This window comes from Aquarana catesbeiana, linkage group LG02 (genome assembly GCF_042186555.1).
Source record: "Aquarana catesbeiana isolate 2022-GZ linkage group LG02, ASM4218655v1, whole genome shotgun sequence".
NCBI lineage: Eukaryota > Metazoa > Chordata > Amphibia > Anura > Ranidae > Aquarana > Aquarana catesbeiana.
This window is the reverse complement of record NC_133325.1, coordinates 440,281,054-440,297,669: the sequence shown is the minus strand read 5'-3', so window position 1 is coordinate 440,297,669 and position 16,616 is coordinate 440,281,054. Positions and strand designations below refer to the sequence as shown.

At 40.7% G+C, this 16,616-nt stretch overlaps 1 protein-coding gene across 1 annotated transcript in view; it reads right to left on the bottom strand.

The window, feature by feature from the left end:
- Window positions 1–16,616, bottom strand: part of GRIK3 (glutamate ionotropic receptor kainate type subunit 3) — a 929,711-nt gene that overhangs the window by 127,620 nt on the left and 785,475 nt on the right. Inside the window, exon 11 of the mRNA XM_073615535.1 lies at window positions 12,856–13,079. Within this exon, the coding sequence (XP_073471636.1) occupies window positions 12,856–13,079 (224 nt within the window). The remainder of the gene's footprint in view (window positions 1–12,855; window positions 13,080–16,616) is intronic.

The window sequence follows — 16,616 nt, the reverse complement described above, 5'->3', positions numbered from 1 at the left end:
CCCGAATTGCTAGTACGGTCCTGTGTAGGAGGAAAGAGAATGGAGGACTGGCGTTGCCTGATTTCTACAAATACTATAAAGCGGTTGTATTGACACGAGTTATAGAATGGACAAAGGGGGGTTCAGAAAGGAGGTGGGTAAATATAGAGCACAGTATGAGTAATAAGGTTTTAAAGCACATAATATGGAACCCACCTAAATATAGAGTACTTAACACAGGGATGTCGACACTAACACTTAATGCTTTGAAGGTGTGGGATCAGGCCCATTTACAAAATAAGTGGACATATAACTCACCTTTGATATCACTTAAAGAAAATAATTTTTTTGCACCAGGTAAGAAGGAGGTGGGAGGGAATTGGATTAAAAGGGATAGTTTACTTTTAAGGGACGTAATTAGAGAGGGGAAAATATGCACTTATTTAGAATTAAAAAAGAAGCCTGAGGACCTGACCATCGACCCTTGGAGGTACCTGCAGCTCTCTACATTTTTTGGGAAATTGCCAAAACCCCTTAGGGGCTTAGAAGAATATAGGCCACTTGAGCAGCTCTGTGAGAGGGAGTGTCAGAGGGGGATGGTATCACAAATTTATAAAATTCTTAGCGAGAAAGAGGAGCTGGGGGAGCCTCAGTATATTAAGGCTTGGGAGAGGGAACTAGGGTCACGCTGTAGTAACACCACACGCATGAAAATTTTGAAGATGGTATTTAAAACAGCAGTGGACAGCAAGAGGACCGAGATAAATTACAAATGCCTGGCAAGGTGGTACGCCACCCCAGACAAACTGAATAAGTTTGACCCGGGGCAAATCAGAAGAATGTTGGAGAAAGTGTGGGGGGGTGGGGACGATGGCGCACATCTGGTGGGACTGTGCAGTCATCAAAACTTTTTGGAAAAAAATAATAGATTTGACCAAATTTATCACGGGTAGAACGGTGGTAGAAGACCCATGGGTATGTCTCTTCCATGGTACAGAGGAGCCAACCAAGCAATATTTAAATTCTGCAGTACCCATACTGCTGGACCTTGCAAAGAGACAGATTGCAAAGAACTGGTTGGAACCAGATAGTCCAAACATTCAGGATTGGCTCTTCTGTATAAATGAGATATACAACATGGAGGGAGTGGACGGATGGAGACTGGACCCAGAGGAGGTGGAAACCCGGGGTGATAAATGGTCAGGATGGCGGACCTATAAGGATTCTTGGAGTTATTTGGAAGAGGTGACTAGGCGGGAGTGATCTTGAGGAGCTTACGGATTGTTTAGGCAAAACAGATATACTTTAACCTGCAGTGGGGTGAGGGGAGGGGGGAGGGGATGAGGGTTTTGGGGTGGGGAGGGGGGAATTGTACACATGCACTCTGTGGCCACAGCTATATCGGCTGTATATGATGATTTGGCATATAGCCAACTCACAGTTAGTAGAAGGTAGCGAGAAAGATGAAAAGTTTGTGCACTGATATCTCAGCTCGGGTGTCTTGGATGTCTCAGCTGGACAGATCGGTTGTCAGTCCAGAGTCAGCCTGTTACAGGGCTCTCTACGGCTCTCAAGGATCAGATGTATTTTGAGGACAGGCATTTCTTTTCCGTATCTCATTAATCTTAGTCCTGGAATCAATAGAAATATTGACCCTCCTGTCATCCTGTGGAAGTGCCTAAAGGCTGCAAGTAGTGTACCCTTAGGTTGACATGTTTCACCTGCTTGTTTTCTGGCAAGCTTCTTCAGGACATGGTCATGGCTTTGTACCAGCTCAGTCAAGTCAAATTTTCTTTAGGTACCATGGACACTGGCCACTTGCTCACGGATGTGCGCTCTACCATGCTCCACACAAGAAAGGGATCTGAAGATGGCTGATGTTGACTGAGGCTAGCAAGTAGACTTTAGCAGGGAGAAATCTTATAGCCCTCTCAAGGGTGGTAGAGGGAGTGGAGCACCAACACAAGAGTCTCCATCTATTCAACAACATGAAGCTGTCCATCTGCGCATTTCAGAGGTAACTCCTATGGGTGCCTCCTGTCCAGGGTTTGGCAAAACAGTAGTAAGTGGAACTCAGTGCTCAAGGAGTGACATCCACTGAAGAGGTGCATGGAGATCCCACTTAAAATCTATACCAGGGGGCACATGCATGGCTTCTGAACATAGTGGATGTGTGAGACTTCTGCTCTGTCCTCCGTAGCCACTCCGGGAATCCTGCCACCCGATCCGAAGCACCGACAGCCACGGGAGTCACATCCCTACACTCACGCCGCAGCCGTGCACCCCATGGGCAAAATCGGAGACCAGAGACATAACTACACCACAGTCTTTCAGCCTCGGGCCTACTCTACCATGGTCCTCTACCTCCATAGGCCTGCATCCACGGCCTCGAGTACCCAGGATGCCGCACCGGACCCTCCAGAGCTCCAGGAGCTGGAGACAGGTACCCTCTTTGATATCCCCCACACCCCAGCACAGGGACCTTCCCCCCGCAGACAGCAGCAATCTTGGATGCCAAACGGCAATCTTTCCTTCAGGCCCTTACTCATAACATTACACAAGAAATGGGGAAGCTTGCAAAAGAGCTGAGAGGGGAAATATTGCAACTGAGAGACTGCACTGACACCCTAGAGACAAGGTTTGATGAACTTATACAGTATGTGCATGTCCTGGAGGAGGACAACACTGCTATAAAGCACTCTGTCACCCAGTTTCAAGCCCAACAGGAAGATCTGGAAAATAGAGAACACAGACAAAATCTGAGGATCAGAGGTATTCCAGAAATAGTGGAAGATTTGCACCCCTACCTACTAAGTCTGTTTAATATTGTAGCTCCCAATATACCTGATATTGACTGGCGTCTGGATAGGGCCCACAGGTCACTCGCTCCTAAACCACCAGCAGGGGCTAACCCGAGGGATGTGATAGTCCGTTTCCATTACTATAACAGCAAAGAAGCCTTAACCATAGCCACCCGCAATAAATCCAGGCTTGATTTCAAAGGGTCCAGAATTGAGATCTTCAGTGACCTTTCCCCTATAACACTGGCAAAAAGGGTACATCTTCACCCGGTTACATTACACCTCCAGACCCACAAATTATTATACCATTGGGGGTTCCATTTCCGCCTCTCTGCCTCCTGCAATGGCATACAGTACTCCCTATGTGACCTTCATGAAAGTGACTCCTTCCTGCGTAACTTGGGCCTACCACCCCTCCCTGATGAAGACCCTGTGCCACTCCCCGCCACTCCCTGACAGCCCCGAGCCGCATCTGGACCCCAGTGAGACAGAAGCAACACAAGACCACCTTCACACCTCAAAGGCGCCTACTCTCCAGTTTTCCAACATGAGGATTGCTGACTTGTGTTGTAGCTCAGATCCTTGCAGTTATCTGGCCTCTGACGTTCATGTGTGGCCACTGCCCTTATGGTGGGGTCATCCACCCCCTGCCCATGAGGTGCATTGCCTGTTGCACTTACCTCACCCTGGTTTGAGGTTTTGTTCTACCATATGTTTACAGTTTTTCATTCCAGGTTTTCTACTCCGGAGGAGGATGGAGGACACTCCCTCCCCATTTTTGGAGACCCCCATGCGTCCCTACCTAGCCCATGGCTATGATCTTGGCTTCCTGGAGGCACCCCGCCTTCCAGGTTTCATTTTGGACAACCTGATTTTTTTTTATTATTTCATTTTGTTTTTGTTCTCTACTTTTCTATGTTTTTTAAGGTCTTTTTTTTTTACCTGTGGTTGCTACATCCCATATATCTAATGTATTCATGTCCTACACACCATGGAACTCTCTATATGATGTTTATTATACAGTTTATCATGTGCCTTTTCGACAAATCATATTATTATGGCGTTAAAATTTCTTACTTGTAATGTCAAAGGTTTAAACTGGCTTTGCAAGAGTTTAAATCTTCTAAGGCTGACATAATTTTGATTCAGGAGACACACTTCCGCTCTGCAGGCTCCTTTAAATTTGCCAACAAAAATTTCCTGACTACCTTTGTGGCCTCTGACCCATCTGGGAAGGCAGGTGTGGCGATCTTGATTAACCACTCATGCCCCTTACGTATTAAATCCTCACACCTGGACCCCCATGGCGGATTTATTATCCTTGATTTCTTACCATAGTGAATGTCTATGCTCCTAACACTGGCCAGGTTCAGTTTTTATCCGCAGTGTTAGATATCTTAGACAAATTTTCACAACCCTTTATGGTTATAGGTGGGGATTTCAATGTGGCCATGTCCCCTAACAAAAACAGATGTATTCTATTCCCCCCTACAACACCTAGCAACATGAATTGACTCTCCAAATCCTTCTGTAAACTCATTAGAGCCCATAATCTCCTGGATATCTGGAGGATTAAACACCTCACACACAGGCAATACATGTTCTGTTCTCATCCTCATAAGCTTTATACCAGACTAGGCAACTTTTTTTATCTCCTTCCCCCTTCTGACTTCCACAGTGTCCTCAGAAATAAACCCTATCTCAAGGTCAGATCACTCCTCTGTACACTTAGATATCACTCTGTCCTCGGCTTCCCCCAGAACATGTAATTGGCGACTCAACGAATCCCTACTTCATATCCCAAAAACTAGGGACCACCTATCCAATAATTTGTCTGACTACTTCCAACTTAATGTAAACATAGTCTCTGGGGCCTCCACCTTGTGGGAGGCACACAAAGCCATATTGAGACACTGTATCTCTGCGGGGTCACGTTTGAAAAGAGACACAGCATTGCAACGTTCCTCCCTCCTGTCCAAGCTTCGCAAATCTGAGAGACTCTTGGTGGCTTCTCCCACGGTGGCTAGGCTCCGAACCGTTATCTTTTTACGTAACCAAATTAGATCCCTAGACATGAAAAAAACAATAAATCTCTTCTGTGGTCCAAACAGAAATTCTATGAATTCTCCAACAAACCACATAGAATGTTGGTAAATAAAGCCTCCTTTCCGAGTCAATGCCTCTTACGGAGAAACGCAGCGCAGGGGGAGCCAAGAAACCTGATGTCACCACATAGCAGCTGACTAACCTGAATGCAGCAGTGTTGCTAAAACTTTCCGTATTTTTTGACTTTCTGCTAACATTTTGGATGCCGGCCAAGTTCTTGTTTTATTAAAGAAGTTTTTACCTATTACACTATGGAGTTTCTCCTGTTTTTTTAATTCACATACGGCGAGAGTCACTATTGAAGACAGTCCGGCTGCATAGAACTAACAGTGCCTGTGAAGGAGTGAGTCTGTGTGATCCGATCAGCTGTTCCATCTGATCAGCTGCTCCAGCGTATGGGATTTCTTTATACCGCTACCTTGATGGCAGAGGAGGATACCGGATGGATGGATGACTGAGTAAGAGGATCTTATCAGCTGTTCCTGGATACTCTATGAGCCCATAAGACCCCCGTGATAGGGGTCCCACGGATCTGGTAAGCGGCCACCTTTTCTCATTCTATCACAAGAGTCTGGTTCACAGAGAAAGGATTAATTTACCCAGGAAGCATACACATATATTTATGTTGCAGATGTTGACTTTTCTTGCCTTCCTTCAACTATCTATTCCTTCAGTGGACTTTTTTGCTACATTGTAATCATTCACATATTACCTCACTGGAAGGTGCAATACCCAACATTTGTGTTGTTACAATTTTTTTGTTATTTACTATTGTTGCTCTAAGGTATAATTCACATACACATTCAGACTGAGGGAGTTCCCTCAGTCCATTTGTTTGTGACATTAGTAGCGCACCTGAATATAGTTACCAAATAAATTAAAGCCCCGTCCCTTTCACTCCATCCCAGATTCTCTCATACAGACCAATGGTACCCCTAACCACTGCCCCCTCACTATGTCCAAAGTATTTAGAGATTTCTATCATAAACTATACAATTGCCTACAAACAGACCCCAACTGCCAATTTACACAGGAAAAATTTGACTCCTTTTTTGTATCCCTACACCTTCCTCGACTTTTTCCAGATCATCTTCATTCCTTAAACTCTGTGATTAACCCCGAGGAACTAGCTGAAGTAATCAAAAAACTCCCAACCCACTGGTCTTCTGGCCCAGATGGTCTGCCTTACTCCTATTACAAAACTTTTCTTCCAATTTGAAGCCCACATCTGATGTCATTATACACCTCGTTGCTTAAAGGCACTAAACCCCATTCTCAATTCCTTCATGCCTACGTATCTGTCATTCCTAAACCTGGTAAAGATCTACCCCTCCCTGACAACTATAGACCCATTGTTTTGCTTAATTCTGATTACAAAATATTCACAAAAATTTTGGCCAACAGACTATCCCGCATAATCCCCAAGCTTATACAGAAGGACCAAGTAGGTTTTGTGCCTGCCAGACATGCAATCGACAACACAAGATGCACTATTGACCTCATTGACTTATTAAATAGGACAGCCCACCCAGCTTTAATACTAAGCCTCAACGCACAAAAAGCTTTTGACCAGCTTAATTGGCCCTTTATGTTCGCCACCCTCTCCAAGTATGGATTTCAAGGCCCCTTTGTGGCAGCATTACATGCCCTATACACCCATCCCTCATCCCAAGTCCAGTTATCCTCCTTTTTGTCGCCACCATTCTCCCTGAGTAATGGTACCAGGCAAGGTTGCACGTTATCTCCCCTACTCTTTATTCTCTGTTTAGTGCGAATGGCTGAAGCCATTCGCACCCATCCTGACATCTGCGGGGTCTCGTTACGCTAAAGGGAATATAAACTATTCTTGTTTGCCAATGACATTTTACTGACATTGACCAACCCCCATACCTCCCTCCCGAATCTCCATGACTTGTTAAAAAAATTTAGCTCAATTTTTGGGTATAAAATGAACATGAGCAAGACGGAAGCTCTACCACTAGATATTCCACCCCCACTCCTCGCCACTCTTCAAAGAAGCTACTCCTATCGTTGGTGCCCACACTCCCTTAAGTACCTAGGGATAAATCTTACTTCCTCTTATCCTTCCCTCTATCAGGCCAACTTCCCCCCGCTCTTCTGCGACATTTATCAACTCTTGTGGCAGTGGGACGCTTTCCCCCTATCCCTCTTGGGCCGAGTCAATGTCCTGAAGATGTCTATCCTTCCAAGGCTACTTTATCTGTTTGAAACCCTACCAGTCCCAATCCCTATGTCGTAACTTAAAGCTACACAAAAATAATTTCATATGGCATAACAAAGCCCATTGAATAGCCAGTTCAGTACTGTTAGCCCCCTGCCTTAGCGGTGGCATGGGAGCCCTGGACCTTATAAAGTATTATTTTGACACTCATATTAAGCCAATCATTGCATGATCCACCAGGATGGCGACCAACATCTGGTCTGAGATAGAAATGAGCATAACAAGTCCGGTCTACCCTTGCTCCATGATTTGATTGAGTCTGGAAACCTCTATGAATCAACTACATGGCCTATGCCTTCGACCAATGTTATTCACTCTTTCGATATGGCTTCTCTCTCTCCTCTTCATGCCCACCCTTATTAAACATGCTCTTTAACCCCAATATTCCAGATAGTTTATCCTACACATGAATGCTACCCTGAACACAGGCTTTTTTTCAATTTTTCAGCTTCGGAATATAGTACACCCACTCACCCATACCCTCTTGCCTTTTTTGGACATACATCAGATTCCTAAACTACTATTTTATTCTTATCTCCAATTCAAACACTACTTTTCCTCTAAGTCCCCTACCCTTACTCTGGATAAACCCACCCCATTTTAACTTTTATGTGCTCAAGGTCCACATCAAACCCACCTTATTTCAGACATTTATAAATACCTAAACGATGTGCACCCGCTTACTGAAACACAACACTCATATATGCAAAAAAGGTCTCAGGCCACCCAGCGGCCCATACTCCTTCCTCAATGAGGATATGGGAAGCTGTTTCCAAATCATTGCAGTGTGTGGAGCAGAGAGAGAAAGCTTATAAGATACTGTTTTTCTGGTATAGAACCCCGGAGGTCCTATATAGATATGACCCTAAGGTTTCACGGATGTGCTGGAGATGTCTGGGTGACATAGGTTCACACTTCTACATATTCTGGGATTGCCCCATTATTCAACCATTCTGGACCTCCATTCAGGCTTTCCTACAGGACCTAGTAGAAATTAACCTTCCCCCAGACCCGATTCATTACCTGCTGGGCTTGCCATTCCCCGACATCTCCAAGCACACCCAGAGATTGGCTGCCTATGTTCTTCTGGCAGCAAGAAGAGCCATACCTTTAAGGTGGCTATCCACCTGCCTACACTCCCACAGGTTCTACAACTATTGCAACAGATCTGTAGGATGGAACACCTCACCGCGATAGTCCATGATACCCCCCTCAATTCTCAATAATATGGGACTTGTGGGACCATGCGGAGCTCAACCCTGATGTCACACCTTCACACCCTAAATGATCTATTCCTCACTGACTATTTAAATTAACTATTGATTTAAGCCCCCCCTGACCCATTAACCCCCTCATTTTATAGACCCATGGTGTTTCCCCCTCCCCTCCCTCTTCCCATCCTATTCCCAAGGTGGGAACCTTGAGGAGTGTCCTCTTTTTTCGTTCGGGCACCCTGGGGGTTCCACTAACATTTGAACTAGAGAGCACCAACTCCTTTTTGTGTGATAAACCATGTTATGTTTGTGTCGCCTGCTCTCTCGTTCCCCTCCCCCCCTCCCCACCCCAACCTGCCAGGTGACAGTATCATGCAACTACAGCTAAGGTTGCACTGTATTTTTGCTTCTTTTTATGTTCTATGCATGTGACTCATGCTATATCATTGATTGTAATTTCTTATACATATGATTCATTATTTGCTCACTTGTTCGTCTACTCTTCTGTATCTTTGTGAAAATGTAATAAATATACAATTTATAAAGAAAAAAAAAAAAAATCTACACCAGATTCAAGGTGGGGGGGGAGGCTCTCTACACATTTTTTTTTATTTTGCATTCTGACTGTAGGATGTGCTACAGAAAAAGTGACATTTACAAAACAAAAGCCCTTTTTTTAAGAAGCTGGCAATTAAATGTCTTCTACTAGCAATTTTAAACACTTTTCCCTTGTAAATATCATTGCTACTGCAGCACTTTTTATACTTTGCAGGTAGGATGAGGGCACCGCCAGACATGCCATTTAAAGGAATTGAGCATTTTTAATGTTTCTCTTTAAGAATAATTTAAAAAAATCACTGCTCCTTGCCAAAAAAAAAATATATTTTTCTTTGATACCATTCCCCAGGGCAGTGCCTAACACCCCCCACACCCCCCTGCTATTTATTTTACACCCCTTTGCCTATTAGCCAAGAAAATAGGCATTTATATCTTTACAGATTTGGCTCCCATTGGTTTCAATGGGGTTCAGGTTCAGCATCTGAACCTCTCTCAAGCTGAACACAGGGCAGTCTGGCTTATCCATAATAATAAATTAATAATAAAAAGATAAATATATGTATAGGTACACAGATTCATTTTAAAATTCAAATTAAGTATTTAAATGTATATAAAATACATATTTTTGTAATAACTAGAAATCCCCTAAAATGTGCTGAGTTAAAGCACTGGTCGTATGATCCCTGCCATAGAGCTTGAAGGACTGACATTCAGGCAACCAATGAGTGTCTGTACCTGAACTATCACTAGGAGCCCATATTCCACTTATTATAAACAAGTGGGTTTTTGTTTTATAATTTTAAAATACATTGTCATTTGTTCCCTTTTAAAATAATCTGTCATTCTCTTGATGCCATTTTGCATTCATAGTAGGTCCATTTTAGGCTTTGTTTTTGTCATAAATTAACAGTCTTGATTATTTGTTTCCTTTCATGCCATGAATAAATTGTTATTTAGCTCACAATTATGAAACTCTCTGAGAAGTGTAAAACACATGTCCAGATAAACCTTGAAGGGTACTATTCTGTTCTTGCAATCTCTATTAGCTTTGATCAAAATTTAGCAATAAATGCAAGACATAACTAGAAAAGTACCATGTATTGTTAATAAATCAAGGCAAACATTCCACTTTCTAAAAAAGCCAGTAATGGGAGCAGAGTGACAGTGATTGAAAAGGCCATTCAGTTTTCCATAATATAAAAACCTAGACTTATAAATTGTAAAAAAAAACAGCATCGCCTTACAGGCATCCACTGTGCCGTATAACCTGGATTTATGCTTATTCCATAAATATGGATTAGAGATCAGACCAGCTACAAATTTATTATAGATAAGATCAGAGGGAGCAGAAGAGTGTAACTGTTACGTAAGTTGGAGATTTAATGAAATATGGCTTTAGAGAGGTTGGCAGGTATGTAAGAAAACAAGGCTTGTTTATAATATTCAAGCAGAGGAGGAACAATGAAGCTATTAATTCAGACTACTCTCTCTTGAGTTGAACACCTGCTCCTCTAGTAGTTGATTCCATTAGATACAGGAGGGCTTGTTAATGCATTGTTCCTACTTCAAAGTTGTTTTTTTTTTATCCATCTACGATCATTTTTTTTTTTACTGGAAATAAATGTTTTTGCATGAAGAGCTACAGTGAAAATATTACATAAGTGCAGGTACAGCTGTATACTATGGGAAATGATGTATCTTGATTGGTGGAACTTGTCCAAGAATGTTTTGCTGATTGTAGTTACAGTTTGTTTTGTGCTTCTTTTATGTGCATTTTTAAATAGGATATAACTTGCACAAGGATGCAAGAACATTGCAAGCTTGGTGTATCTAACATCCCATTGTGTAAAACCCAGTAACAGATAAAATTGATTTGATAAGGTTCTGTCTGATTTTCTTTTCAGCCTAGGACTAGGGGGGATTGTAAGGTGGGCCTCTATCCATATTCAAGTACTAAGATAATGTCATCATGAACTCATAAAATAGAAAAGAAAGAATTGTGCTAGGTGCGTGAAAAATATAAAAAATTGAAAAATGTTTAAACAAAATGTGAAGGGTGTCCTGCACCTGAACACTGTAACCCCGATATGAGGGCACAAGAAATATGGACAGAGAAAAAGAGTGTAGCGCTGGATAAATACCACAAGTAGTGTGTGTGATACATCAATGAATCAATAACGTACAGAAATAACTGATAACATCTAATGAAATAATTGATAATAACATCAAACAAAATAATTGATAATATCATCTAATGAAGTAAAAAGTAAATAGAAAAATAATCAATTAGTGGTGCATGCATATATATCACAAAAACATAATTAATTGAAAAAAATTGTGAAGAAAAAAGGAGCAAACAGTTCATAAATTGAAATAAAGTCCAAAAGTGGGATGTCCAATGGAAGACCCTGGGTTTGTATTTTCACCGCTAGTGCTGCCCACCACCTGACAATAAAGCAATGGAGACTTACCAGAAAGCCTGCGACCACCCTTATTCAGGGGGGTCAAAACAGGCTTAGTAGAGCAATCTGAGCCACAGGATAGTCACCAATCATCATAGGAAAAAAAGAAGAATCGTAGAATTGTGTTTGCTGCTGAGCTGTCAGTGAATTGCCGTCCTTCCTGCTCCCGCCCTGACTGTGTTTTTTTCTACGATTCTTCTTTTTTTCCTTTTTTTCCTATGATGATTGGTGCCTATCCTGGATGAACATTATTACCCACAATGCACAGGACTGTGGGCATGTAGCTGCCAGCTAGTGTTGTCAACCCCTCCCCCCTTCTGTATCCAAGATGGCGGTCCAGGAATCAGCTGCTCAGCTCTCAATGGCTCTGAAGGTTGAGGAGTACCCAACTTTAAAGTGTACATCTACTGCTGTATGGTAATTGCCTCCTGGGAATGCGTCATCCAAGGTGCCTCTTGTTGCTGCTGATCGGCTTTCCATGAAGGAAGTTGGTGGGACTCCAGCAGTGTTTCCCGTGGCTCCGATTGCTCCACTAAGCCTATTTTGACCCCCCTGAATAAGGGTGGTCGCAGGCTTTCTGGTAAGTCTCCATTGCTTTATTGTCAGGTGGCGGGCAGCACTAGCGGTGAAAATACAGACCCAGGGTCTTCCATTGGGCATCTCACTTTTGGACTTTATTTAAATTTATGAACTGTTTGCTCCTTTTTTCTTCACAATTTTTTTCACTTAAATATGTTTTTATGATATATATGCATGCACCACTAATTGATTATTTTTCTATTTAATTTTTACTTCATTAGATGATATTGTCAATTATTTTGTTTGATGTTATTATCAATTATTTCAATAGATATTATCAGTTATTTCTGTACGTTATTGATTCATTGATATATCACACACACTACTTGTGGTATTTATCCAGCGCTGCACTCTTTTTCTCTATCCATCATGAACTCGTAGCCTATTTGCTTATAAAGCCCTTTATAATTACCTAATTATTCTTCAGTGGAAGTAATTGCCTTTAGTGCAAGGCAGTAAGGGTTCTACCATAAATCTATACTGGTTGGTATCACTTATAAAAATTAGGGCACAAGAATATGTGTATTTTCAACCATCATTATGAAGCTGATTTTACTGAATTTTATTCAAGTGATGATCAGAAAACATAACAAAAATGAATACAAAGGCTCAGCAGGGGGGAACACTGCATGAGCATCATTTAGTACGATGACCTTACGTATGTTCCCAGCATTACTAAGGACTTTCAAGTGATGCACGTTTTCCAGAACTCTCAGAAAGAGCACAGCTACTGTACATTTACATTGAGTACATTCAATCATTTCATATACAAACAAGCACCATTAATAGTCCAATTGACCTTTTCAGGAAAGACTGTAAAATATAAGTTTGAACTGAAGATTGTGTGTGATAACCTTCTAAGGTTCACTGTTGTTTTAGTTTGTTTTAACACTGTAGCATACACAATGTATTACCTTGCAATGACAAACAGGACACAGCTCACTCCAAGGTAGGCAAGGAGGATGTACATCCAGATGTCAGGAGACAGAGGGTTCAAAAAGGAGAAGACACTGGGACTGGTACCATTAGCCTTTCTGTACAGGATGGTAATTCCAAGGTTCATGTATGGTTTGGAGAAATCAATGACCTTCTCTCGGACATGGGTGATGGTGAGAGGAGCAACTGCCAGGTCAGCTTTCTGAAACAGAAAAAACAAAGGACTAAAAAATGCGGAAACTGTAGAATTTAACATCCTTGCAAATAAAAATTCAGTAGGATGTGTAACATAAAATTGTCAATGCTATCAAAGTGTTTTAAGGTTTGTTTCTGAATGCATCCAGTCTTATAATTTCATAACTGCAAACTCTATATTTCCATAAACCGCGGTCTTCTGAAATCTCATGTTGAACCCTTCCTTTCAAAAGACACTGTACTAGAACTCATCTCCTCCACTATTTCCTAATAATTATATAGTTGTTTGACGAATAGAATTTCTCGGATTGAACCAAGTGTATTGTTAATTTTCATAGGAGATAGTTATACCTATTACTGGCTGTGTAAGTACGAAACTAGTTTACACACCAATTTGTCCACATAAATTAGCATTATTCATACTTTTCTTTTCAAAGGTCATTCACAAAAAAGACAAAATAATGGATGAATGTGTCATACAGAGATACATCATATTTATTCATATTGAGATATACATTTTCAAAACACTTAGGCCTCATGTACACTGCTGCTGGTAAACGGACATTCAGAGGCAGTTGGCTGCTTTTTTCAACTGCCCCTGGACTCATCCAATGTTATCTTATGTGTATATGTACACAGATTTGTTTAATGATGCTTTTAGGCAGTTGCGTTTATAGGATTCTCTTTGAAAGCAAAAAAATGAGTCCAGACGCCGAACGTTTCAGATGCCAAATACGTCTAAATGCATCTAAACACGGTAACTTGCATTTAGCCACGTTTCATTTACAGGCGTTTTTCATTTTTGGCTATTTTGAAAAAAAAAGTTATTATTTTTTCAAACACTTCTAAACGCAAACGGGGCTAAACGCAGCATGTAAACGTGGCAAAACAGGCGTTTTAAATGCGGGTTATTATCTGTGAAGTTAAATCATTCAGGAGAGGTTGTAAAAATGTCCTGTGTACATTAAGCCTTACAGTAATATAAAGAAAAGGCAAGTGCATTTGAAGCAGATACGGCCAGTTCAGAGCAAAGTGCCAGTTTGTGTTGAAAATCACTTCATCAAAACTGTGCTTTAGAAAGTAGGTTGCAGCTCTCATGGGGGGCTTGTAATAAAATCATGATGATTTTATATGTGGATCTAACATGAAAAATGTCTAAAGAGAGATCACCAATCCTTGTCTTCTGGTGTCATTAAACTTCAGGTCAAATCACTGTGTCTTCATATCAGTTCCTCTGTGATCTAGTTTTAAAGATTTTTATGCATGTTCCCTAAAAATAAAACTCCATAAAACCAAGGAAAAATGAACATGCTTTTAAAATTGTGACACATTTACAGGGACTCTAAATTTGAAATACAGGTTGCTTCATACATAACAGCAATGTGCCAATTCAGAAATTCTTACTATTTGATGGAATTAACCTGATTTCAGTTAAAAAAGACTAGTGCTATCTTGGTGTTGACAGGTAAATAGTTACCACCTGGCCTAGTTACCACCTGGTAAGATGTTACTTTGGGCTTCTCACCTATTTTCAACACTGAAAATAAAAAAGTACTGTTTTGATATAGCAATGCCCCATGTTCACCACTTTGTTAAAAAAAAATAAAAAATCTATAGCATTGGTTTTCTTTTTTTTCTGTGTATCTAATCAGGTATTCTTACTGTTAAAATATTTCTGCATCAAAGTTGGGTGAGCAAAGCTGTACTTTTAAACTTCTAGTTGCAAAATGATTCAAGCTTGTAGAGACTATTGGAGTTTCTGGAGATTAAATCAAATCTAAATGAAGGAATCTCCTAGAATGCCACACCCCATTAATATATAGTGAAATTCTTTTACATTTTGCATCTAAAAGCTTTATAGTAGAGATGTGGAGGATATTGCTCACATAACTATAACCCTGAGGGCATAGAAGAAAGACTAACACCTATTTATATACTTTTTTTACATTTTAAACAAAAGTGAAGGACTGATGGAACACTGGTATTTTTAAATGAATATTGTTTAATGGAAAATATGTTTTTTTTTTTGTTACTTTCCCATTTCTGTAAAATGAACAGGCAAATAGACCATAGACGTGGAAATTGTAAAGTATATTTACATTATATCTGAAACACTTAAACCCAATGTGCTGTTGTACATTTCCCTGTAATTTAACATAATGTAATCTATTTTCTATGTAATCTTTTTCTAATATGTCATGCTTTTGAGTATATCATACCAGCAATGTGTATGAATAGACATTTCTTGCATCCACAAAACTTTCATAAAAAGAATGTAAAATAAACATTGATGCAAAATGTTAGCATAGCAAGAGTAAAAAAATCAACCATTAAATAATTAGGAAAAAATACAATTTTGCCAAAAAAACTTCCTGTAATTTCCTGTGTATTAAACTATGTCTGAAGTATTACCTGCTATTAACTTTCCTAAAATATCCTCTCTGAACTTTCCAACCCCCTGCCACTTAAGTAATGTACATTAGAAGGAATTTGTAGTCCATTACAGATGAGCAGACTTAGGTCAACAGTGCTCTTTCTTACAAACCATATGGTAAGTGAACACTATCACCATAGAACAGGATATGTGTTACTGGCGTAAGGTTGAAATAAAGGAAAAGAAAGTTAATAAAAAAATAAAACGAATACAGCCACAAAATCTAAGGAATGGTGAACTGCAATATATTGCATTTGTTTTGGGGGGGTTTGGATCACTTTAGCTTGTTGGCTAAAAATGATCCCCAGGTTGTAAATATGTGGACGGGAACACAGTGAAAGAGGAAATGCAGTCACCTTTAAAACCATGCTGGGGGCCTAAGGCCTGATTCACACCTATGCATTTTTAGTGCTTTTTCCATTTTGCAGATTTGCACTACAGTCCATTAAACATGGTTTCCTATGGAACACGTTCTGTAGTGCAAATCTGCAAAATGCAAAAAGCACTAAAAATGCATACATGTGAATCCAGCCTAATGCATGTTTTGATGCATTTTGCATTTTGCAGAAATGCAGGGAAATTTTTTAACATGGGTTCCTATGGAACATGTTCACATTTTTGTGCCTCTGCGTTTTTGAAAAGGGTTGGGGACATTTTTTCCCACAAAATGCAGTGTTTTGCATGTAATAGAATTCAATGGATCCGCATCCAAAACGCAAGTACCGCGTTTTACCGCGATTTTGACCCAATTTTGCCGCGATTTACATTTTGAGTTTTTTTATTATCTTTTTTTTTTACACTGTATATAGCTGGTTGCTAAGGAGGGGGCCCCCAGATCCCGCCCCCCCATGTGAATGAGTATGGGGTACATTGTACCCCTACCCATTCACTAAAAAAAAAGTAGTGTAGTGTTAAAAAATACAGTAGACAGTTTTTGACAAGTCCTTTATTAAAAATCTTCTTCTTCTCCCCTTCTTCCTCCGGTCTTCCTCCATATTCTCCCGCATCTTCATCCTCCGGTCTTCTCCTTCTCCCCCTGCTTCTTCTTCCGCTCTTCTTCTGTCTTCTTTGTCCGATGTTCTTCTTCCTCTGCCGCCGCTCCCAACGACG